The 23,466-nt window shown below is 49.9% G+C and overlaps 2 protein-coding genes across 7 annotated transcripts; one reads left to right on the forward strand and one right to left on the reverse strand.

The window, feature by feature from the left end:
- Window positions 1-871: 871 nt before the first annotated feature.
- On the reverse strand, window positions 872-13,179 carry RENBP (renin binding protein). The gene is made up of 10 exons (XM_083421098.1): window positions 12,848-13,179; window positions 11,805-11,880; window positions 11,084-11,159; window positions 9,142-9,314; window positions 7,745-7,969; window positions 7,570-7,651; window positions 5,359-5,534; window positions 5,110-5,241; window positions 4,708-4,795; window positions 872-1,629 (listed from the first exon to the last, which is right to left on the reverse strand). Exons 1-10 carry the CDS (start codon window positions 12,946-12,948, stop codon window positions 1,541-1,543), a joined length of 1,218 nt encoding a protein of 405 aa, XP_083277224.1. The 5' UTR covers window positions 12,949-13,179; the 3' UTR covers window positions 872-1,540.
- On the forward strand, window positions 8,853-23,369 carry LOC310668148 (ras-related protein Rab-7a-like). 6 transcript variants are annotated; one of them, XM_083421164.1, is made up of 6 exons: window positions 8,853-8,920; window positions 16,721-16,786; window positions 19,854-19,980; window positions 21,933-22,151; window positions 22,632-22,814; window positions 23,027-23,369. In XM_083421164.1, the coding sequence occupies exons 1-6, from the start codon at window positions 8,916-8,918 to the stop codon at window positions 23,114-23,116; spliced, it is 690 nt and encodes a 229-aa protein (XP_083277290.1). In that variant the 5' UTR covers window positions 8,853-8,915; the 3' UTR covers window positions 23,117-23,369. The 6 variants fall into 6 exon arrangements, with proteins under 6 accessions (XP_083277290.1, XP_083277294.1, XP_083277292.1 ...); XM_083421168.1 differs by having other exon boundaries at window positions 8,856-8,920; window positions 22,689-22,814; XM_083421166.1 differs by having other exon boundaries at window positions 8,914-9,029.
- Window positions 23,370-23,466: the final 97 nt, after the last annotated feature.

Raw genomic sequence — 23,466 nt, forward strand, 5'->3', positions numbered from 1 at the left:
GTGCCGTTGCATCATGGCCCCAAAGGGATGGTTGGTACACACCAGAGCCTATTGGCTACTGCTGCTGCTGCACTCCTCAGCGACACTCTCACAGGTGGACCTGCGGGCCCTCCCAGACATAAAGGTAAAGGACCCCTGGACAGTTAAGTCCAACCAAAGGCGACTATGGGGTGTGGCACTCATCTTGCTTTAGGCCAAGGGAACCGGCGCTTGTTCACAGATACCTTGTGTGTCACGTGACCAGCACACAGAAACACAGTTTACCTTCCCACCGCAGCAGTACCTATTCATCTACTTGCACTGGTATGCTTTCGAACTGCCAGGTTGGCAAAAGCTGGGACAGAAGCTGGGAGGACATGATGCTTTCGAACTGCCAGATTGGCAGAAGCTGGGACAGAAGCTGGGAGGACATGAATTTAAACCTGGGAGGCTCCTGCATTTGAAACCTGAGCTCTTCCACCTGGCCAAGGCCCCTTCTGCACTGGGAGAATATAGAATGTGGCATGCTCCCCCGCCACTGCACCCATCCAAGTAGCCCCTGCTCTCTCTGTCTCTTTAGAACTTCTTCTGAGTCTAGGCTGTAGGTTGGGCTTCACATGACAGAATACCCCATTAAAAACAAATAAATCACTTCACACAGAAAACAGGCATGTCAGGGAGAAGGCTAGGCTAGAACCTGTCACTCCAACATGCTTAGGTTATATGTTGAGAGGCAATTTTTGTGAGCCCCCCCCCCCAGTCAGATATGTTATATAGCCCAGTCACTTCAGTGAAACTAGGCCTCTGGCAGACCCTCAAGCTCCATCCCCCAGTAGTGTCTCTCCCCATGAATAGGAAAAAAGCACAACAGGGTAGACCCAACACATTCCCGTTTTCCATTCAGTGTGTATCTTTTTTATTGTTTCTCAATTGCACAGATTCATTTGGACCCTCAAAGAAGAAAAGGCAAGTGGTGAACATCAGGCAAGGAAATGGCAAAGGCTTCCTAACCAGGGAGAGAATGAAAGCATTAAAAAAAAAAAAAACCAACCCCAAAGTTCTCCCACCATGAAAACAGTTAAGAGCCAAAATATTGCTCACATTCACAGTATACATTTAAAGCACTCTTATACTACTTTAACAGTCATGGAGAATCCTGGGAACTATGGTTTGTCAACAGTGCTAGGAATTGTAGGTTTGTTGGGTCGTCACACAGAAACTTTTGGGGAAACCTGACTGTTAAAGTGGTATAAGAGTGCTTAATAATGTTTTAAAGGTATGGTCTGGAGGTGACCAGTGGTTAACAACCTATCTCCTCCTGTAAGAGAGCACAGCCTGGGACCCGTAGCAGGTTTGTTTTCACGATGGAGGGAGTTCTGCAAAATCAAGGTTGGCCAGGAGTGTAAAACAGCCACTGGAACTGGGAGTGAGAAGTGGCTGAAAAGGGGTTATTTAGTTTCTACTGTGGTTGAAGAAGAATGTGGCTGGAATTAAGATTTATCCCAGGCAGAAAGTAGAGAACACCCATCCCTTCACTTAATACAAGAGTTAGTGGAGTGTTTCATCCCTGGCTGGTCAACTGAGTTTCCTTTATGAGTGATTCCAGAATTTCTTCACAGATACAGAGCGCACGGGGGACATGGAAACAGCCTGCAAAGACAGACATGGGGAGGAATGAAAGGGGGCAGGATAAAAATGCTTTAAATAAATGAAACAAGACAGGGATCCTGTCTCCCAAACACCCTCTTTCACTGCATTTCCCTAACCACAGCTTGGTTTGGGGACATTAAAGTATTGCAAGTCATGTGTCTTAAACAAATGAGCTAGCAAGGTTTAATGGCAGGAAGTAGATTTGGAACCATCAGGGGCAGCTCTTGGCTCATTTGAACAGCTGTGGAGAAACTTCATAAAAATGAGGGAAATGGTAAAAAGAAGGTTGAAAAGGAAGTCAAGCAGTCATTTGTCTAATCCAGGCTTCCTCAACCTTGGCCCTTCAGATGTTTTGAGACTACAATTCCCAGCATCCCTGACCACTGGTCCTGCTAGCTAGGGATCGTGGGAGTTGTAGGCCAAAAACACCTGGAGGGCCAAGGCTGAGGAAGCCTGGTCTCCTTTCTCCAGAATGCCTGCAGGTTACTAACAAATCACAACAATGGAAGTTTAGCTAGCAGAATGCATATTACAGATCAGAAAAAATACTACCAAGGCTAAGAGGATTCCAGTGTGGCAAATCTTAAGATGCAAGCCTAACCCTATTGACCTGGGAGTAAGCATCACTGAACTCAATATAAGCTATTTCTGCGTTGACATGGTTAGGATTGCATAACTTGTGTATGAACAACACAAATAGTTTTTTGGGGGAAGCATACTTGCTTTGCTTCAAGAGGCTCCCCCATCTCATTGAGGTGTTTCTATTATTTTGTGGTATGTTATCCATTTCCCTTTGCCTGTCATCTCTTTTCTGTGAAAAACTTCTTGTGGTGAAATCCATACAGGTGTCTTTTGGTGCAACCTAGTTTTGCATTTATTCCAAATTCTTAATATGGCACTTCGAATACAGTGATTTTTAAAATCTACATTAACTTTAACTTTAACAGATATCCATGCCATCCAAACCTTAGGTCATGTCCTATTTCTAAAGTCCTCTCCCTTCTCCATGTCAACCACTCCTTCATCCACATTAGACAACAGGCTGCAAAATACATTTCTCTGACTCCTGCCTTGTCTGGGGGGGAGCATTCTAATCTGCCATAAGGCACCAGTTTTCATATGCATAATCCCTCCGTCTATCCATGAATCCTTTATAAAAAGCTGATTTGTTATCATTTGGAGCATATATACCTAGATCCAAAATCATTTTTCCACAAATGTTAATTTCCACCCCAATAAATCTACCTTGTTCATCCAAAAGAATCAATTTTGGACAAAATTGGGAATGTATATACACAATATAACTCCATTTCTTTTCTTTGTTCCTGCAGAAATACATTCTTCCCCTAATTTTTTTTGAATCAAATATTTTGTGTCCTTTTTCCTAATAAGTGTTTCTTGTGAACATCTTAAATCTAATTTCACTATATTCAAGTGATAAAATACCTTTTTCCTCTTTTGTGAAGCATTTGCCCCATTTATATTCCATGTTAAAATTTTGTAATCCATAGTCAGTCAAGTTAATTTGTCACCTCTATACTTGATGCTCCCATTGCTGCATCTTAAGTCTCCTCCATTTGCATATCTTTAATATCAGATTTAAATCTCTCCACAAATTCTCTTGCTCTCTGTACTGTATTAAGTCAGAATCCTTCTGCTGCATCCTATCTAAATCGGATTCTTTTCTGTTTAAGTTTATCTGTTAAGCTGTATTCTTTTCTTTTATGTAGTATCTTAGATGGAATTTCTTTCAGCACAGTCAAATCTGTATCGTCTCTAGGTGTTTTTTATCCTAACAAATTGGACCAAGACATCTCTTGGAAGTTTATTTTTTCGTAGCGTGTTGATTCTATAAATTTTATCCAATTCTGCTTCCATATTTCTAGCCTCCTTTTCCAGAAATTCCATCAGTAGTTCCTTAACTTTATTCCTGATTACTCCAATATATGACTACAGCAACAAGACTGCTCTATGCACAAAGATGAAAAGATAGTCCTACCCACTATAGAAGAATGGCTGATGAAATTATTGGATCTGGCTGAGATGGCAAAATAAACATGTTTTAATTAGAGAAAAATCATTACATTTGTTAAGGATTGGAAATTTCTTAAGGACTTTTTGCATGAAAGAGAAAATTAACTTGTCAGAATCTGAAGACTGAAAAAATACTGGTATATAGAAGATAGGATGGTTGGATTTTAAGGAATAAATATTATATTCCTATATGTAGCTGCAGGACAAAGAGACAGAAGTCCTCTTACTCTTTTCTGTAGTTCTGTAGTTTTTCCTTTCTTCCCCTTTTCTCTCCCTTTTTCGTTTTTCAGATCTCTCCTTTCTGACTTTGTTCTCTTTTAGACTAGGTAGCTGTCTTAGTATATTATAAAAAGTACTTTGTATGTATTTTTGTAGTATCTATGAATAAATGTCAATAAATAAGTTAATTAAAAAAGAGGCATTCCTTCCTTCCTGTGTGAGGGGTTGAGCCATGGGGCCTGCTATCTTCAGCTTTCATAAATAATCTAGATGTGTTATAAACAAATAGCACTTAAATCAAGAGCACGTTGGTTGCCCATGAAAACAGAGTAATAGTTGTAAAACCTGAAAAAGTTGCAGTCCCAATGGGGATATTGCAATTCTCCCTCAATGTCCTTGACAGGTTTTGCATGTTGATAGTGCTATAGAAGCATCAACACTTCAAACAGGGCAGTAGTAGTTTCCCCCTCAAAGCCCTATGGATGGTATAAGGGAGACTGGTCATAGGGGAAGCATGTCATTTTACTCCAAAAGCAGCAGGTGATCCCAAGAGAGCATTTACTTGAGGCAGGTATATGCTGCTGTCTCTTTCTGCCCGCACTGCTAATTCTAGGCAGCTGTGAGTGGGTGCTGGTTATCAGTAGCAGAGTGAACACACATTCTAGAGCCACTCTTCTTACACTGCGCTCTGCATTCTACCACTGAACTTCAGTACTGGGGAAAGGCCTTGCAGGTGTGCCTTGCTGGCATTCTTGCTCAGATTAAATCTTATTACTGCCCCCCCTCCCCAACCATCACAATTAAGCCACCACACAGCCTCTTTACCTTTGAATGGCCCTCCTTTGATTGTGAGAGCCACCGTGCCCTCCTGGCTCAGATAGCCAAACCATTCACCTGCCTGTGGGTCACTGAACTAAGAGAAGAACAAGCAAAGATGGTGAAACAATATGCGTATCAGATTATAAGATGATCTACAGTGTGAGGTGTGAGCTATGGAGGGGTTTTAGGTTCCTGGTGCTACTCCCATAGGTTAGGAAGCTGACGGTCACTATATTGACCTTATGCTGCATCCAAGCAGCACACAGCTCTGCAAGGTCTCGGGCATCGCTTCTTTCCCAGCCCCCAGAGCCTTTGACCAGGAAATGCACTTTCTTCAAACCTCATCTCACCACCTCTGTTCTAACTTAATGGCACCCCCTGCCCTCCATGGCCAGGCTTCAAGCTTACCTTGGCAAAGGCATATTTAGCCACTTGGACAAAGCGTCCCAGGAGCTCTTGGTCTCGAGTCTCAGCAAAGCCCATCAGAAATGCAATCATGGCTTCTGTGTGTGGCCACCAAAGCTTCATTTTCCACTCTAACTGCAGAAGAGAGAGGGGCAAGTTGGGGGGTGGGAGGAAACAGCCCAAGAGATCCCAGGAGGAGGGCAGTTGTCAAATACATGGTGAGTGTCGGCTTTAGGGTCCAAGCTTCTGTACCTGCGTTGGGCAGAGGCCATCCACATCCTGGAAGGCAAAGAGTCCACCATGTTCAGGGTCCCAGCCCAGACGGAATGGCTCCTTCATGAACTTCTCCACAGCCTGGGCCACGAGGTCTGAGTCCTGCTGGCGCTGCGCGTAGCGGAGCAGGAACCAGCCTGCTTCAATCGCATGGCCTTAGAAACAAAAAATGGAGAAGAAACACCCCAGTGCTGGCTCGGAGTTCTGGGGCAGGCAACCCACTGCCCTCAGCCTAATTCCATGCAGGGGGCGGAGGGAGGGAAGGAGGGAGGGAGGGAGGGAGGGAGGGAGGGAGGGAGGGAGGGAGGGAGGGTGATCCATCCACTCAGCACTGGCACGCAGCTCCTGGCAGAGAATGCTGAGGAAATGCAGCCCTTGGCAGGAAAAAATGGCTCCCACCCCATCCCAAGGCAGATTGGTTATTTTATTTCTATATCACTTAATATATAAAAAATATCTCTAATAAGTATACAGAAATTTGACATAACAACAGGCAACATACACAAAATATTACAAAAACACACATACAGAAATGTTACAGTAATACAAAGTTACGAATATATAAAAATCAGTATCAATTCATTTTCCTTTTGATACACCCTTCCTCTCCGTCTCCAGTAGGCCTGGGTGATGTACCAGTTCATCGCCCAGGACTGGTATGAGGGGCAGACAGCAATGGCAGCTTCACTCAGTGGTATATTACAGGTGAAACAGCCTCCTCCTCAGTTCCTTAGCCACCAGTGCCCAGCGCGCCAAGGGAGAAACAAGCTGCAGCCGGGCACTGGAGGCAGAGGGACTCAGGGGCAGCGGGAGTTTCACCAGCGATATCGTGCTGAGTGAAGCTGCCATCCCACTTTGCCCCCTTTGCAGAGGGAGAAACATGCTGCATCGGAGAGGGGCCAATACAGCTTGTTCCTCCCTTCACTTCTTTAAACTGCTTGGTTGAGAAGCATACATCTGCCATTGCTCAGCCAGGCCGTTCTATGGAGCCCCCTACACGCCACTGGCTTGCACCAGCTGGTGGCAGGGTGGGGACTCTGTGAAACTGTTTCCCAGCTGAGCAGCCTCTCTCTCTCTTGCATAAATTGGGGATGGGAGAAAGAAAACTGTCACAAGGGGCAAGGGGGCTGTGGAGGCAGGGATGCTAGTAAGGAGCTGTGCCAAGGTCTAGGCGCCAGTCTTTGCAGTATGAGAGGGTAGCTATCTGGGCTGCACCACTTCAGACTGCAGAGGACAGTGCGGTACTTTTGAAGGCTCCACATAAAGACTCCCTGCACGTAGCAATTGAGCACGGCTAACAGTAGCCCTGACGTGCCAACCCCCACCAACCTGGCAACCTCCAAATACTTTGGAATATCCAACAGCCCCCAGCCCCAGCCAGCACAAGCATACTGGTTGGGGCTGATGGAAATTGTAGTCCAAAACATTCTGGTGCAGAGGCGCCGGCTTCTCCAGAGGATTGAGGGGACCTGATGCAACTTTGTGCAACATTGCAAGAAACCAGGGGGCAGAGCCAAACATCCTCTGAAAATTGAGGGGGCTGACATTGGGAAGATGTCAAAATTGCCTCGGCCCCTAGGAGTCACCACCTACCTTAAGGTGGGGGCAGGACATACCAGGCTGGCAAAATCTGAACTAGTTGGGCGTAGCCAGGATTTTTGTTAGCAAGGGCAGAACCTCAGTTAGCTGTGCATTTTTATTGATTTTTATTGATTTTGGGGGCAGCTGCCCTTCCCTGTCCCCTCTTGGCTAAGCCCATGACTAGTTACATTAAAAATATGGCCCCTGCAATCTACAGTGGTGCGGTGCAGAGTTCCACCACCTGATCCTCTGCAATCCAGGGCTGGAGAATGTGTGGACCTTGAGGTGTTGCTGGGAGTACAGTTCCCATCGTTCCTGACTGGGGCCCTGCTGGCAGGGGCTGATGGGAGTTGACATCCAACATCTAGAGAGCTACAAATCTCCCAGCAATGGAGTGCAAGGCATACACCAGCCCAACTCTTCATTCAGGACCCTAACCTGTGGGTCTGACAGAGATATTTTCAAACTTTGCACTACTGCTAAACAGGCTAGAAATTTGTTTGCTAAAAATCTAGATTCCTGGTGTTCTGGCTAACATGAAATTCCTCAGCAAAATATACGCTGCTGCACTTGACTCCCAAAGCATCCTGGCTCTTGGTCTCTTCTTACCAGGATTCTGTTGCCTTCCCAAACACCCTGGCAACTCCTCGCCCTCTTCAGAAACGTTCTCCAACACAGCAGCACCATCCCTCTGTAGCGAAATAAGAATTCTATTCTAAAACGTATCAAACGTAGATAAAAGCAAGACTACAGGGCGGGGGGGCGACCATTCCCACCCCTTTACCTGCACGTGCATGAGGATTCGCTGAGCAGACCAGCCTCCCAGCTCACTGAACCGGCTTGCAGCCTCGGCATCTCCTTCTGACAGCTGGTCCACCAGGTTGAGGAGCATCATGGGAACAGCCATGGAGTCATGTGGGCTTGCCCCCGCCAGCAGTGGGCGTCCCAGCTCAGAGGGATCCTCCCTCACCCAGTGCACAATGGCCTCCATCATTGCTAGGGCTTCCCTCTGCCAACAGGAACATCGTTACAACCTACGAAAATACCCATTAGCCAAGTGGAAAGCTCAGGTTAGGGCTGGTCCCATTCCCACAACATCCATGCCTGGAGTCACGTGTCCCACTTCTCCAAGGGACTCAGCAGGCCTTGGCCAAACTCATTGGCTCACTGCTCAGGCTTCATCAGGGCTGAGCGGCAGGGAGGGTGAGAGAGAGCAAGTGAAGAAGCCAGACAGCTGCCCAACAACCAGCCACTCGGCACTCCTCCAACCAACAGAGATATGCGTTATAGTAGAGTTCCCAAGAGAAAAGGGTGAGAAAGAGCTGTCGCTCTCATGTGTTGCTTGAAGGCATCTGGTTGGCTAGTGTGGGAAAGAGGATATGGACGAAGTAGGCCTTTGGTCTGATCCAGAAGGGCTCCTCTTCCGTACTTGAGCACTCTTTTGCCACCCATAATAGGATTCTGCAGTCTACTGGCCAATAACAGGTCAGGCCAATGGCCCATCTGGTCCAGCATCCTGTTCTCCCAGTGGCCAACCTGAGGCCTCTGGGAAACCCTCCAGCACGACCCGAGTGCCAGAGTGCTCTCCCTTCCTGTGGTTTCCAGCAACTGGTATTCAGAAGCATCACAGCCTCCAACTATGGAGGCAGAGCAGAGCCATCATGGTTAGTGGGCATTGATAGCCCTCGCCTCATCCACCAATTTGTCTAATCCTCTTATAAAGCCATCTAAGTTGGTGGCCATCACTGCCTCCTGGGGGAGCAGAGGTTCACAGCAGGCCCCACAGCACCTCCCATGGACCAGGACTTTGGACAAGGGTCAACCCTACACAAGAGCAGACTCAACCTGCTGACCAGCCTCTTCCCCTATGTAGATGATGGCTATTCTTCTTCTAGTTCTATCAACGGAACTCCAGTATCCATAGAGACAGGAAGGCGTCCCTCAACCGCAGCACCATGAGGTAAAATGAGCTTGTCTCTCCACTCTGGGCCCAACCCTACAGCTGCGGTTTTATCAGCCATGTGCTAGGAGCTGTACCATAGCTTTGGGGAAAGGGTATTTTTGCTGAGGTAATAATCAGAGGGAGAAGAGAGGGAGGATAAGCAGGTTTAGATGCTCACTGTTCATATAAGGAGGCAGGCAGGCAATCAGGACATCTGTATCCAGCTCTCCTGACCTCACCTGGTAACGAGGTTCCCCAGTTGCTCGTCCAAGTTCATCCAGCCCAAGGACATAGAAGCACTCGCTGAAAATGGTGCGCTGGATTTTCACAGGGCGCCCATCACGAGTCAGGACAAAGGCACACTTCTGCGAAGGGGGGGCCACTCGCGCATGCTCTAACAGGAACTCCCCACCTCAGAGAAAGAAGTAGATTTGGAGGAAGGCAGCTCTGCCCCTCTCTGCTACTGGCAACCAAATGCCCACCAACTTTTATACTTTTCCCAACTGATCACAACCAGGGATTGAGCTATGAATTGGGAAGCCCCAGCACAAATTGCCCCTCTCCCACAGACGCAGTAGGTGGCCTTAGGCAAAATCTCTCTGCCTCAGGCTCACTCTCGGGGGGCAGGGGGCGGAATGGCTTACCATACAAGGAGTACTCCGTTAACAGGAAAGGCTAACTGATTACCGTATTTTTCGCCCTATAAGACGCACTTTTTCCCCTCCAAAAATGAAGGGGAAATCTGGGTGCGTCTTATGGGGCGAATGCAGGCATCGCGGACCTCTCCGCCAGCAGCGGGAGCGCTCCCGCTGCTGGCGGAGGGGTGCCTGCATGCTGAAGCCTGCGCGCGCTGAGCTCAGCGCCTCCAGGCTTCGCGGACCTCTCCGCCAGCAGCGGGAGCGCTCCCGCTGCTGGCGGAGGGGTGCCTGCATGCCGAAGCCTGCGCGCGCTGAGCTCAGCGCGCCCAGGCTTCGCGGACCTCTCCGCTAGCAGCGGGAACGCTCCCGCTGCTGGCGGAGACGTGCCTGCATGCCGAAGCCTGCGCGCGCTGAGCTCAGCGCGCCCAGGCTTCGCGGACCTCTCTGCTAGCAGCGGGAGCGCTCCCGCTGCTGGCGGAGACGTGCCTGCATGCCGAAGCCTGCGCGCGCTGAGCTCAGCGCGCCCAGGCTTCGCGGACCTCTCCGCTAGCAGCGGGAACGCTCCCGCTGCTGGCGGAGAGGTGCCTGCATGCCGAAGCCTGCGCGCGCTGAGCTCAGCGCGCCCAGGCTTCGCGGACCTCTCCGCTAGCAGCGGGAACGCTCCCGCTGCTGGCGGAGAGGTGCCTGCATGCCGAAGCCTGCGCGCGCTGAGCTCAGCGCGCCCAGGCTTCGCGGACCTCTCCGCTAGCAGCGGGAACGCTCCCGCTGCTGGCGGAGAGGTGCCTGCATGCCGAAGCCTGCGCGCGCTGAGCTCAGCGCGCCCAGGCTTCGCGGACCTCTCCGCTAGCAGCGGGAACGCTCCCGCTGCTGGCGGAGAGGTGCCTGCATGCCGAAGCCTGCGCGCGCTGAGCTCAGCGCGCCCAGGCTTCGCGGACCTCTCCGCTAGCAGCGGGAACGCTCCCGCTGCTGGCGGAGACGTGCCTGCATGCCGAAGCCTGCGCGCGCTGAGCTCAGCGCGCCCAGGCTTCGCGGACCTCTCCGCTAGCAGCGGGAACGCTCCCGCTGCTGGCGGAGAGGTGCCTGCATGCCGAAGCCTGCGCGCGCTGAGCTCAGCGCGCCCAGGCTTCGCGGACCTCTCCGCTAGCAGCGGGAGCCAGCACTGGGCTCCCACGGCTTGCAGAGAGCTGCCTGTTTGGGGGCTGGGGTCGGGGGAAGCTCGGGCTTCCCCAACCCCGCGCCTGGGGGGGAAATAATTTTTTTCCTTTATTTCCCCCCCAAAAAACTAGGTGCGTCTTATGGGACGGTGCGTCCTATAGGGCGAAAAATACGGTAGATTATGATGATGATTAATTGTGGGGGGACAACCCCTATAATCCCACCACCATTCCAAACCATCAGAACTTCCAAGAGTCTCTCAGCCCTCATCTCAACTCCCTGTCCTAGTCCACACACCACAGACCTCTGTCTGCCCACCCAATATTATCCTTTCTTTGCCTTCATTCCCAAATCCCATCCCTTCTGTACACAAGGTGGAAGAAGTTACCTGCTCGGGCTGCCTGCAGGAGTTCAGGGCGCCGGAATCTTGGTACTTTTCGATACAGCCGACTGTACATCCACACCTGTTTGGGAAGGGATGGAGAGGTAACCTGGGCCCTCTAGTCTCATGGCAGACATCTGCCTTGGCTAAGCCAGGGATGAGGACACTTGCTCAACTCCAGCACTCATCAGCCCCAGCCAGCAAGGTCAGTGGTCAGGGATGATGGGAACTGGACTCCATCCGTTCCTGGAGGGCCGCAGCTTTCCTTTCCTTGGCTTAAGCCCCGGCACTGATGTCTGTCATTCAGGGTATGAGCTGTGAGCGTGGCTCTCCACAGTGATGCGCAGGCCTGGCCTATTCTTAACCTCTAAGGAGACAGGTGCTGGACCTCAGGCTGGCTTGGAAATTCCTCGTGCAAAAACTTTCCCAATATGGGGGACTGACGGGGGAGCTGCAGTGTTGAGGCATTCTGCACATGCTCAGAGAGACTTGTGCCATTTATTTATTAAGTTTGCTTTACCTGTTCATTCCAAGCTTTAAGGCCAGCACTGAAACCAGATTCTGAGGCCAATTCCGGGCAAGCCAGGTTCCAATCAAGCCTTGGCTGGCTGCAGAGAAGCTGGCCCTCCCCCGCCTCGTTTCCCACCCCAGCCCCAACCACACAAAGGGGATCCCAACAGAAAATCTAAAAAGTTTTCCAAAATCCACGGCCCCTGAAAACCCCTACCTGCCGGCCTTGCAGCCAAACGTATTTCAAGTCATCATAAACTTTCCCATCCTGGCCCAGACATGTAAAGAACCCCCTGGAGAGAAAGAAGAAGCAGGGGTGAGAACCGGGGGGGGGGGGGACAATTTCCTAGAGAAAAGGATGAGAGCAGGCCGGGCAGAGAACTACTGACTAAACAGGAACTTGTCATGGGGCGTGGCTGAGTGGGGCTCCCCATAGCCCCTCAGCCAGCACAACAAATGGCCAGGGGGGATGGGAGCTGGGGCCCAAGGAGTTTTGGAGATTCCCCCAGCCCTGGCCTGCGAGAAGCAAGACAGGAAGCTGCCTCTGGCAGTGTCAGGAGTTAGAGCTAAAGCAGGCGCAGCAAACGCGGAAGGCCTTTAAGAGGGCAGGCAGACCTGGTTCACAGAGCACCATCTGCCAGGACATTCTGCTCCGCAAGCCCCACGGAAATGGAAGGAGAACATATCTGGGGACATCTTGCCCACAGCTCACATTTGTTTCCATGAAGCTTGCAGAGGAGAATTTCCCAGTGGAACGTCATCCATGCTGGTCCAAGGAGCAACAGGGAGCCCTAAGCTCCGGGTGGTTGCTTTCAAGTCATGCATGACGTCACGTGTGAGTCAGGTGGGCACAGCCTCCCGAAAATAGTGGGCTAAATGAAAAGGGTTGCCAAGCCAGAGGTGTCACCCCCCCCCTGCTCTGGAGGGTAGATTTGTCTGTCTCAGGCCATGTGAGGGGAGGGAGGGGGAAGTATCTCCTGGCATCTCAGTGGGATGTTCCACCCCCCCCCCTTTCTGGGAAGGGCTCCCCTGTTTCACATACCCTCTTCCCCCTCCCCATTTGGGCCGATTTCCTTAATGGCGTGTATAGCATCACTATAAACATAACCTCCCCCCATGTCATGAGAGGGAGTCAGTGTGGTACAGGACTGGACTGCGGGAGAGCCGTGTTCAAATGCCCCCTCAGCCACAACCCACGCAGGCTGGCCCTGGGGCGACGGGGGGGGGGCCTAGATGAATAGACAGGCAGCGATCCATCACCCGTATTCTTCGTCGTGCGAATGCTGAAGCCAGAAATCCACCACGGCGTCCAGCTCTCGGGAGATGCGTCCATGCCAGCTCAAGAGCGACGCCAAATCCATCCTCGCTGCGATCCCTGTAGGGGCGCGAAGGTGCTCCAGGATCAGCAGTCAGCCCGTCCCAGGATCCGACCCCGAGAGGGGAGGGGAGAGTCCCGAAGCGCGCTGCCGCTCTCCGCGAGAAACTAGCATAAAACCACGTACAACGCCCCCCCCCCAAAAAAAACTTAAAAATTTACAAAAGTAGGGAACTGCTGGTCATATGATTTCCCCAAGTCACCTGACACTAGCCCCACCCTTTCTCCCACGTGGGGGGCGAAGACCCTGATTTGTTCCTTTTCCTCCGGTTCCATTAGTTAACCCTACACCTGCCGTGATCCGGCCCAGAGATCGGCAGCAGGAATCTCAGAACAGTGATCGTGACAACAAAAGGGCAGCAATGAGGCACAAAGCATTTAAAGGCTCCCAGTAAGGCTTCCTAACTCGGGTGGCTCCCCGCTGCCTCCTGAGGGACTGCGGAGCGGAAGGGCCGAGGGGCGACGGGGAGCAGGGACGACCCCAAAGGTGGCTGCGTGATGTCACCGCTATTGGGATGCCCCGCTCCTACGTCAGGGGAGGAATCCCCCTTGGCAGCAAAAACCCAGCAGCTGCCGCCCCCGCCCCAGGCGAACTCTGGAGGGAGAGAGGGCGGTGCGTGTGCTTTCCCTCTAGGGCCACATGGTTCGTTTCAAATATATACCGCAACAAGGTGCCGAGGCATCCGAATAATCTTGCTGCCAATCTGGGGGAGGCGGGGAGGGACCCCCTGCTCTCTCCTAATTCAGAGCCGCGTTTCACAGCAGGGGGGCGTGTCTTTAACAATTGGGTGAACGCAGGAATTTAGTTGTTATTTTATTTAACAGCATTTATATAACACTTGATTGCAGTCAAACCTCTAAGCAGTTTTAAAAACATTAAAAGTATCAATAAAAACAAAGAAGGATAAGCAGGTGATTAAAATTAACAGCAACAAAATATCAAAACATGTAACTTCTACATGTCTAGATAGGCTTTCCCAAAGCAAAAATGTTTTTAGCAGGTACTGAAAAAAGTACAGTGAAGGCGGCTGCCTGTTCTCAATAGGCAGGGACTTCCAAAGTGCAGTTGCTGCCGCACTAAAATACTGATTTTTCTGTCAACTGTGGAATGAGTATTATGTAGTACCTGCCACAGTGCCAGTTCTACAAATCAAAGTGGTCTACTGGACATGTGTCAGGTAAGGCAATTATGCAACTAAAAAGAATGCAGATTGAGCTTTTCTCAGCCCCGCAGCAGGACAAACTGCTGCGCCCCCCCCCCCTTTTATGCAACTTTTAAAGATGTAAGAGACTTGTCTTCACTTGAGGAGGCTGGGTAAAAAGAGAACTGGGTTCCTGCCAGGGGCGCCATCTGTGGGGGCTGAAGCCCTCCTCCCCCCCCCCCCCAATTTTCAGAGGGGCCAGACTCCCTCAATATTCTGTGGCCTGCGAAGGGCCTCGCCCAGCCTGTCTGTAGCTGCACTGGGCCTTGTGGCCTCCTCCCGTCGTGTGACATCACATGTGCATGTTGCGGACATGATGTCATGTGCTTGCTCTGCCCCCCACCAAGTTGGGTGGAACCCGTGTCTCTGGCTCCAGCTTCTTTTAACAGTGTGCAGAAAAGGGAAATGCAGCAGATGTAGCTTACACAACAAGCTGCTCTGGCTGAAATTACCTGCACAGCAGTTAAAGGTGAAGGAATAGCCATCCTCCTTTCTGTTCGCCCTACTTCCTTTGCATTTGGACATCCAAAGAAAGGCAGGTGGTCTACCAAGAGATCCCCTCCCTATCTATATTCGAATGCAGGCTTGGACACGTGCTGTGGTGCAAGGGAGGTCACTCACTATCCTCTGCCCCGTTCACTGGATGAATGTGCACATGTGGCAAAATAGATCCATGCGCATTTGTCACACATGATGGTGCACACGAGACACACTTGTGTGCCTTAAACAGCACCAAATAACCATCACACACTAACTGATATGGTGCAAAATTATCTAGGAATTTCATGTGTGTAGGACACATTGAAAGTAGTGAGAGCATCCTTGACTGTTCCTCTGTGGTCTCCCCTACGATAAAAATGTAGTTTGCAAATTCTGTGAGGCAGGGCCTGCCTGGTCCCTGGGTTTTCCCATGTGTAATGCTTTATAAAGCTCCATGGCCTTTCTACACTTAACCTTAATTATATAACAATGCACATATTGCTCTTCTAAGATTCAACCTTTCCCCACATTCCAGATGTACAGAAGCACATTTAGCTGCCTAGTAGTGAGGAGCATACACAGCATTGGCAGAAGGTTGTGGGGTGGGGGTGGGGGTGGTACATCCTCGGATTGTTCCAGAACTGAGCCAAGCTAGGTTTCCAGGGTCAGCGCTTCTCAAGGCATTCCTCACACATCAAAAACAGGTATTAATACGGCATTCCAGACTGTGTTACAGTATATGTCTGAATTCACATGCATGTCCAGCACTCACATGTATTCATACACACACACACACCAAGAGATTTGGAATCTTTTGCTAGAGTTATAATGTGTACCCATTTACGAATATGTGTTTGCCTCTATCCCTGCTTAAATAAAACTCCTGACACCTAATATTTAACTTTGTCCTGAGCTGGCGATCCTAAAGACCTCTTAAATGCCAGGTGGGCAACCCAGTAATTTTTAGAGGCAAACAAATAGCTGTACATTAAGAGTCTTGAGACACACATTAACAAAGAAAGCTTGGTTTATTATATGAAATGAAAATGACAGAATATACGAATGCAGTTTCAGAATCAGGAAGGGAAAGGGCTGCCCAACAAGAGAGTTAGCAGGCACTCGCCAAGGGCTTAAGAAGACTTAGTTTGTGCCAGCACCAGAGGCTGATTGTGGCACTTGCGGAATGATTTGTTAAAACACGTATGTGCTTGTATCTGAGCATGTGCAGGGTGCCTTTATTTCTCCCACCACTTGGATGAGCACACCTGGGGGGGGGGGCTCAGGCTTCCTTTCCCCCCTCCTGTGCAGCTGCCGCCTGCTCACTTAGCCTTCCCTTCTGGCCCCGGGCCAGGCTGCCCCTCCCTCTGATTGCTGGTGAAGGGGTGGCAAACAGGGGCAGCAAAGCAGGGGGTTACAGTGGGGTGGGAGAGCCCTGCAGGGAGGGCTGTGGGCCTCAGCAGATGCCCCACGATGCGGACCCTGGGTGCCCGTCCCACCCCCATGGTTCCAAGACTAGGTTAAGGGTCAAGGGCAACGTTTCCTGGAAGCGCCCAGCACCAATCTCCGCAGAACTGTTGTGAGGATAATAGCACCTGTGAACAGGTGTGTGAATCTGATCTGATTTCTATGGTTTATCTCTGTAGATCTTAATAAGCATTAAGATTGAGTTAACTATGACATGAGATTCTCCATCACGATCCTTGCTTCGCCTGGGCACAAGCCGGATCCCACCGGCCTCACCTGAAAGCGTGTCCGGAAGGCGCAGCCCCTCGCCCTTCCTCCTCCCCGGCGCCGAGAAGCCCGGCAGGAAGGCGCGCCGACGGGGAGGGCGAGAGCGAGCAGCTGCCAGGAGCTCCAAGCAGCGCCAAACTCCCTTCTCCGGAGCGAGTTTGAGGGAGGTGGCTGGGGGGGGGGCGCCCCGCGGACTGAGCAGGGGACCCCACAAAGGTCGTGGGAATCCACGCCTGGCCGCGGGGGGGGGGTCTCGACGGAGGCTCCGGTTCCCGAGCTGCCCCCGTAGGGCTGCCCCGCCGCCGCCGCCGCCGCCGCCGCCCTCACCCGCCCGTCTCTCCGCAGGTTCTGGCGCAGACGCCCCATGTTCAGACGTTCCCACCTCAAGATCCTGCTGATCGGCAATTCCGGGTAAGCACAAGGGGCGCCTGGATGGGGAAGGCGCCGGGGAAGGCGGGCCCCCTCCTGGCCCCCCGGCCGGGCTCCGAGGGCTAAGCGGGTGTCGGGGCTCCAGGCTGGCGGGAAGAGGAAGGCTTCCTGGGATCCTGTCCCCGTTGGGCAGCCAAGGGGTTAAGGCGGCAGGTGGAAGGGGCGGCGCCGCCGCGCAGGGGCAGGTGCAGCCCGTCCGGTGCAGCCCGGTCGACGCGCGCAGGGAGACACTTCCGCGAGGCTCTGCTGCCTCCACAGCCATCCTCGCGGTATTCTCTGTAGCCCGGGCTGGGAAGCGTCCGGCCCGCACGGCCTGGAGCGAGGCGCCCACTTGAAGAAGTCTTCTTGATTCGCTCCCCGAGCGCCTCAGTCTCTGCTTCACACGGGCAGCGAGATCCCGGTGCGCTGCACGCTGCTCTCCTGTCCCACCTCCTCCAAAGTCCTTTAAAGCAGTGTTTTTCAACCTTTTTGGGGCAAAGGCACACTTGTTTCATGAAAAAAATCAGGAGGCACACCACCATTAGAAAATGTTAAAAAAATTAACTTTGTGCCTATATTGACTATATATAAAGTAATTCTCTTGAATAGGAATCAAATAAACACAAAGAAAGTATTTTATAATTACTTTATTATGAAATAGTAAGTAAACAGAAATATGAAAAATTATAAAATACTTTATTCAGAGCACAACCTGGGCCTGTTTGGCTGAACACAAAGCTGATATTCTGGCTGGAATCGAAGAAAGACACACACGTAGCTCTTCGTCAACAGCTCTCTGTCTCTCTCTGTATTTAGTTTTTATAGCAATCATGCTTGAAAAGCTCATCTCACACAGATATGTAGTGGAAAATGGGAGCAATGTCAAAATAGCTTTGTTTGCCAGAAGGGGGAACTCCTTGGCAGTATCCAACCAAAAACTGTCCAAAGGTAGATCAGCAAATCTTAGCTTGAAACCACGATTTTGTCTCAGTTCAGTTAGTTCCTCCTGCTCCTGTAAAGTCATGTCCTTTCCACCAACTGATGCTGAGCTATAAGGGTCCCTAACCCAGTCAAGGCATTCAGTGGAGACTGAAGAGAAATAAAATGACAACTTCTCCGGTCCTCCTGGTGAATCGAGTCGCGACGTCGTCTTCTCTCCGCTGCTGCGCACACTGTGCTTGGGTGGGAAGGAAGTCGGAAGATGATGTCCTACTGTGATAGGTCCAGGCTGGAGTCTGGACCAATCACAGCCCGGACATCAGAAAAGTGGAGGGTGTCTCCCTGAGGAGCGCCAATCCTGCTGGTCGAGGGTGGGGTCAAACCCCCCCCCCATACCCAGGACACAGTCCGGCGCCCGCCTAGGGGGCGAAAAATTGAATTTATTACTTTTTAAAATCTTGCGAATTTTTCAATTTTCCCCACGGCACACCAGGCAACATCTCGCGGCACACTAGTGTGCCGCGGAACAGTGGTTGAAAAACACTGCTTTAAAGTACCTGCAACAAGTGGGACCACGTTGCAGCTGCCCGGGCTCCGTGTATATACCACAGGCAGCTGATAACAGGACAATTTTGTGGGGTACAGCTGAACTAGACCAGCTGTTTCTTCCCAGAATTAAAGCAGATGGAAGAGGCAACACCAAATAACTAGAGGCCAAGTCAAGTGACTATTATCCCGTGGACGCAGTGGTATTACCATTGCCTGAACCCAGAGAGCATCAATGCAATAAAAAGGTGCTTTTTAAGAAAAGAAAAACCTGCAACCTGTATGTTTTATGCACAACTGTGATTTGTTCTCTTCACATTATTTTGCCATTTTAAATATGTTGCATAATTTAGACTGCAGGAGTACAACCCTCTTGAACTCAGTGGGATTTACCTCTGAGTAGACAGGTGCAGGGTCAGGCTGCAAGTCTGCATTTGCTAGTCATGGGGAGCTGAATGGAACATGAGAACTTACGGCATTTTTATTCAGCTTCCCCTCTAGTCGAGCATGCTTGGAAAATTAGCATAACTTCACAAGTGTTAACAAAAACACCTGTACATCAAAATACTCAGAAAAATGTGCTTGCTTAACCTTCCCCCATCAACCTGACTCTGAAGAGCCTGGTAGCAGCTGTTGTTGCAACTAATTTATTAAGTAACCACAGCTTTATGGCAGTGTAGTAATAATCCTTACTGTATAATTATAATCAACACTCACCTTCAACTTTTTATAACCATTATTTAAACATAGTGTAGTTTTTATGTATTGAGTAAAATAATTTGCTTATTTCCATTATCTGTATCTAAACTCAAAAGGGGCCTTAGTATGTGTTTAAGATATTATGAATGCATACAACTGTCCAATGCAATGAGGATTTAAGATTTCTCATTTACCTTTTATGCCAAAAAGTAAGGTAGTTAGGATTAACCTTTATCTACCAAATGTGAAGAAAAACATACAAGAAGAGTAGGGCTCAAACACTGCCAGACACAGTGCATGCAAAGCACTGAATATCATTTTGAAACCATGTCAGTTGTTCGACTGATTTTTGTCTTAATCATTTCAAACACAAAGCTTTGCACAAGTGACCATCAGAAAAGGCTTCTGGAGACTTTGTACATGTAATGCCAAAGCATTTTGATGCAAGATATGCTTTTGCCATTGTTTGATTTTAAGCTTGTTTTACCAAGATGATTTATTCTGCCTTTGGAGTTGCATCAGGCATTCCTTATGCCTTTTTCAAACCTTTGTACTCAAGAGGCCAACTGAGCCTCACGCCGCGCGTTTCCTACAGTAGCCAACTAGACATTCCTCGGAAGGCCACAAGCAAATCATCAGACCTTCCCGTTGTGCTGCTGTGCCCCAGTGCCTGCTACTCAAAAGGCCTTCGCCATCTTACCGTGGGATTCCCCACTGCTGCCACCAAAAAGGCTTTATCACAAGGCTGTGTGCAAGAGGCAGTTCAGGAGCAGAGAACCAGCTCCACCTCTGCAGCCCTGTGCTGGTTGATGAGGCGGCGGGGTGCAGGGGAGGTTACTGACTAGACCTCCAAATTTAAAATGTCAACCCTTCTCCGTTCCCGCAGGGCGGGCAAGTCTGCCCTGATGAACCAGTATGTTAACAACCGCTTCAGCAGTCGCTACAGAGCCACTATTGGAGCAGATTTCCTCAGCAAGGAAGTAAACATTGATGGACGCAAACTGACCGTGCAGGTAGGCTCAGCAGAGGCTCACTGTTGGGCAAAGACCGCCCCCTAAGCTCATCCCATGTTACCCATTAAAAAAACCCTGTGCTCCAGCCTAGGGCAATTTTAGCAACATACTCCTTTTCCAGCTCCCATAATCCCTAAGCCATTGGCCATGCTGGCTGAGACTGGAGGGAGCCTTACCACCACCTGGAGGCCACAAGTTCCCCACTTCAGGTCTACAATTATCCTATATGTGCCTTATGTAGCCAGAATGGCACCCTTCGTGCACAAGATGGAGGGAGCAGTAGCAGGGATCCAATTTCTGTACAAGCACCTATTTCAGGAAAATATTTAAAGGTCTGTGTGTAAGGGAGAGAATTTAAAATGGGCAAGTGAATTGACGGTTGTGCTCAGTGACAATTGTGGTGGCAAATAAAATACAGGAAAATGGAACAGAATATTCTAGAAAAGGGGCCCTCTGGCCCCCTCAATATGAGCACCCCAAATCTGCTATGTTTCGTTACAAGTGCCTTGTTTTAGCTTTATTGTGGCAGCCTTAAGAGAGTCAATAAGATACAGGCATTTGTGGACTAAAGCCTATCACCATGAGACAGGCCCTGTGTGGGGTGCCACAAGCATATTACAATGTGGACTGTAGCTATTTGCTAAAAATCAGTTCTTAGTTACAGCAAACACCCTTTCCCTTCTAGAATTAATGTTAATGACAATGCTGAATTCTGATTTCCATTTCTTGCTCCCCAATTTGTACAGAAGCAATATGCACAACTAAAAAAAAGAAATTTCAATATTGCTGCAGTCCCAAATATGCAGTGGCCCAACTCTTATGAACTAACACAATTCTCTCTTGGGCTGCAAGGTCAACGTAACGCACCTACACTTGGCCCTTCCTGTAAGGAGCTTACCATATGGCTTCCAAAGTGATCTTCTATCGATGCAAAAGCTTACAAAGCTAGACCAGGTTAGCCTCAAGCTGAGCAGAATTTACACCACATGTGTTCAGATCATTCTTTGGGATCATGTTATCAATTGTTCCATGCAAAGTTTTATCAATTCATAGACAATTATGATGGCCAATGCCATACCAGCAGGGCAAAATTAAACACCATCCATCCAAAAAAGCAAAAGGAAAAAAATCAAGAGCATGGCAGAAAAGGCACCTTTACAGCAAACACTCCTGATCAAAGTGCATGAACCAAGATAGGCCCCCCCCCAAAGATCCTTTGCAATGCTAGCAGCCAATTTGGCTTGAGGAAAGGCTTCCAGCCCATATAGCCAACTAGTCGTGTCCGTGTACAGTACTGCACCACGCAGACCCAAGTTCTGTGACAAAGCTGAATTCAGCAGCTTGTGGTAAGCATATTTCTGTGGTTTCTCATTTTGCACAATTGTCAGTTTCCACTAATCGTAGGAAGCAACATTCAACATGACAGGGCTGCAGTCCCCATCTTGTTCAGTACTTTTTCTGGCTGCTGGTTTAATCCAAGATTGCCAACTTTTATGGCAAAACAGCACATCACAGCACTCGTTTTCTGGGTGCCAGTCACAATGGACAGCTGGCACCTGAAATGTAGAAGTATGGATCATTCTTCTGCACTCCCAGCAACGTAGCTGGAGAGATGGGGTTCCAGAAAGCTGCTCCCCTTCAGCTCTCCATCTCTTTATAGCCATTTGGTATTATATACATTCTGATGTGTAGATTAGTTCACTGTTGGCAGAATTGTGGCAGCCACTCAACCCTGGTCAAACATGGTGGAAGAATCCAGAACATCAATTGAATAATGAAACGGGAGACTCTAGTCCACGCCATCATTTGGCATGGTATCCTCTGATGCCCCCAGACAACAAAACCTATGCTTGCTAACCTTTGTGAGAACAGAGATTAATGGAGGTAAGTCACCAAGGACCCGGGGATGTCTTGAAATCAAGGTCTCAGCTTCTATCCCTTCTTGCACCTAGATTTGGGACACAGCTGGTACAGAAAGGTTCCAAGCACTGGGGACTGCCCTCTACCGGGGGTCAGACTGCTGCCTTCTCGTCTTCGATGTCACATCCGTCAGCTCTTTCCAAGCCCTGGAGAAGTGGCACAAGCAGCTCCTGTTGCAGATTGAGCCAGAGGAAGAGCCCACGTTCCCCACTGCTGTCATTGGGAACAAGATGGACCTGGAGAACCGTGAGGTGGGGCAGAGGTGGATTTAGGGGAGTGCCACTGGTTCACCCACACTGGCTGCCAAGCTAAGGGGGCCCTGCAACAATAGCAAACAGCAGAAGGCGAGAGGCGCCACCCCCCCCCCAAAGTTTGGCATTGCACAGTGCACTGCTGAAATTTTAAAGCCCAAAGTCTGCCACTGGGTAGGGCTACATATGAAGCCAGGTGCAGGGCACAGGTCCACATCCTGTATGGCTCTCAGACATATTGGGTTGGAGTAGTTAGGGGTTCTGTTAGGGGGCTGTAAGAACTCTTTGCCACGACTCAAGGAGACGGGGAGTGGACAGAAAGTTCAGGGAATATTGTATCCTAATGAACAGCTTCACCAGAGGACTTTGGCATAATTGTCGAGCAGCGATGTAGAATTTGGTATCTGGGGAAGAATTATATTATCTTAAAGATTTGCTCTCATTATGTACACTAAAAAGACCACAAGCCTTTTGATTAAGAGCTGCAGATGGAATTGGGAAGAGAGCAGAGTGTGCCCAAGCTCTGTTTTTGTCCAGGTGTCTTCTGAGGAAGCAGAAATGTGGAGCAAGCTTCATGAAGCCAAATACTTTGAAACCAGCGCCAAGGAAGCCACCAACGTGCAGGAGGTGTTTGAGTGGGCCATACGGGCCGTACTAAAGAACGTAAGAAACCTCATTTTCAGCCCTGCCCTTATAAGGCCCCGGGCAGACCACATACCTTTGAGATGGCTTTTATCCCTAAAAACAAAAACACCTCTCCCTGCTTTCAACTTTCCTATAAGACAAAGTCCTTCCCAACAGCCTGCATCTCATGCCCTCTGCCCATCTGCATCAACCACTTGCCCCTCACCACTTTTCTTTTTGTTTCACCTCAGCGGAGGGTACCTGAAGAGCCACAACCGGACTCAGTTCACCTGGAGACCAGGCCACCAGAAGGGGCAGCCAGAGAGAAGTGTAGCTGCTGATCTGACCAATACAGATGGGAAGATTCCATCTGTCTAAGGGGTGGGCTCTTCATGCTCTGCAATCCCGAAGGGTGAAAGTGCAACCCCACAGAACAGCCCCAAGGACATTTGGCAAGGCTGCAGCACACAGCTTCTGGAGCTGGATCCCAAGGTAGACCTCTGTTCTCTGGATGACACAGCCTAGCACTTGGGAGAGCTGGATCATATCCCAGGCTACTCTTCCCAAGCACATGGAAATAAAGCTGAATGCCAATATTGTGCTTTTCAATGGTGAAAACACTTGTGTCCCAGCCCTCCCACGAGGGTAAGAGGGCTCTTCTCCCAAAAGGTAGCCAGAAACACCCTAGTAC

This window comes from Podarcis tiliguerta (assembly GCF_965153285.1).
Source record: "Podarcis tiliguerta genome assembly, chromosome: 17".
In the NCBI taxonomy this organism is placed as follows: Eukaryota; Metazoa; Chordata; class Lepidosauria; order Squamata; family Lacertidae; genus Podarcis; species Podarcis tiliguerta.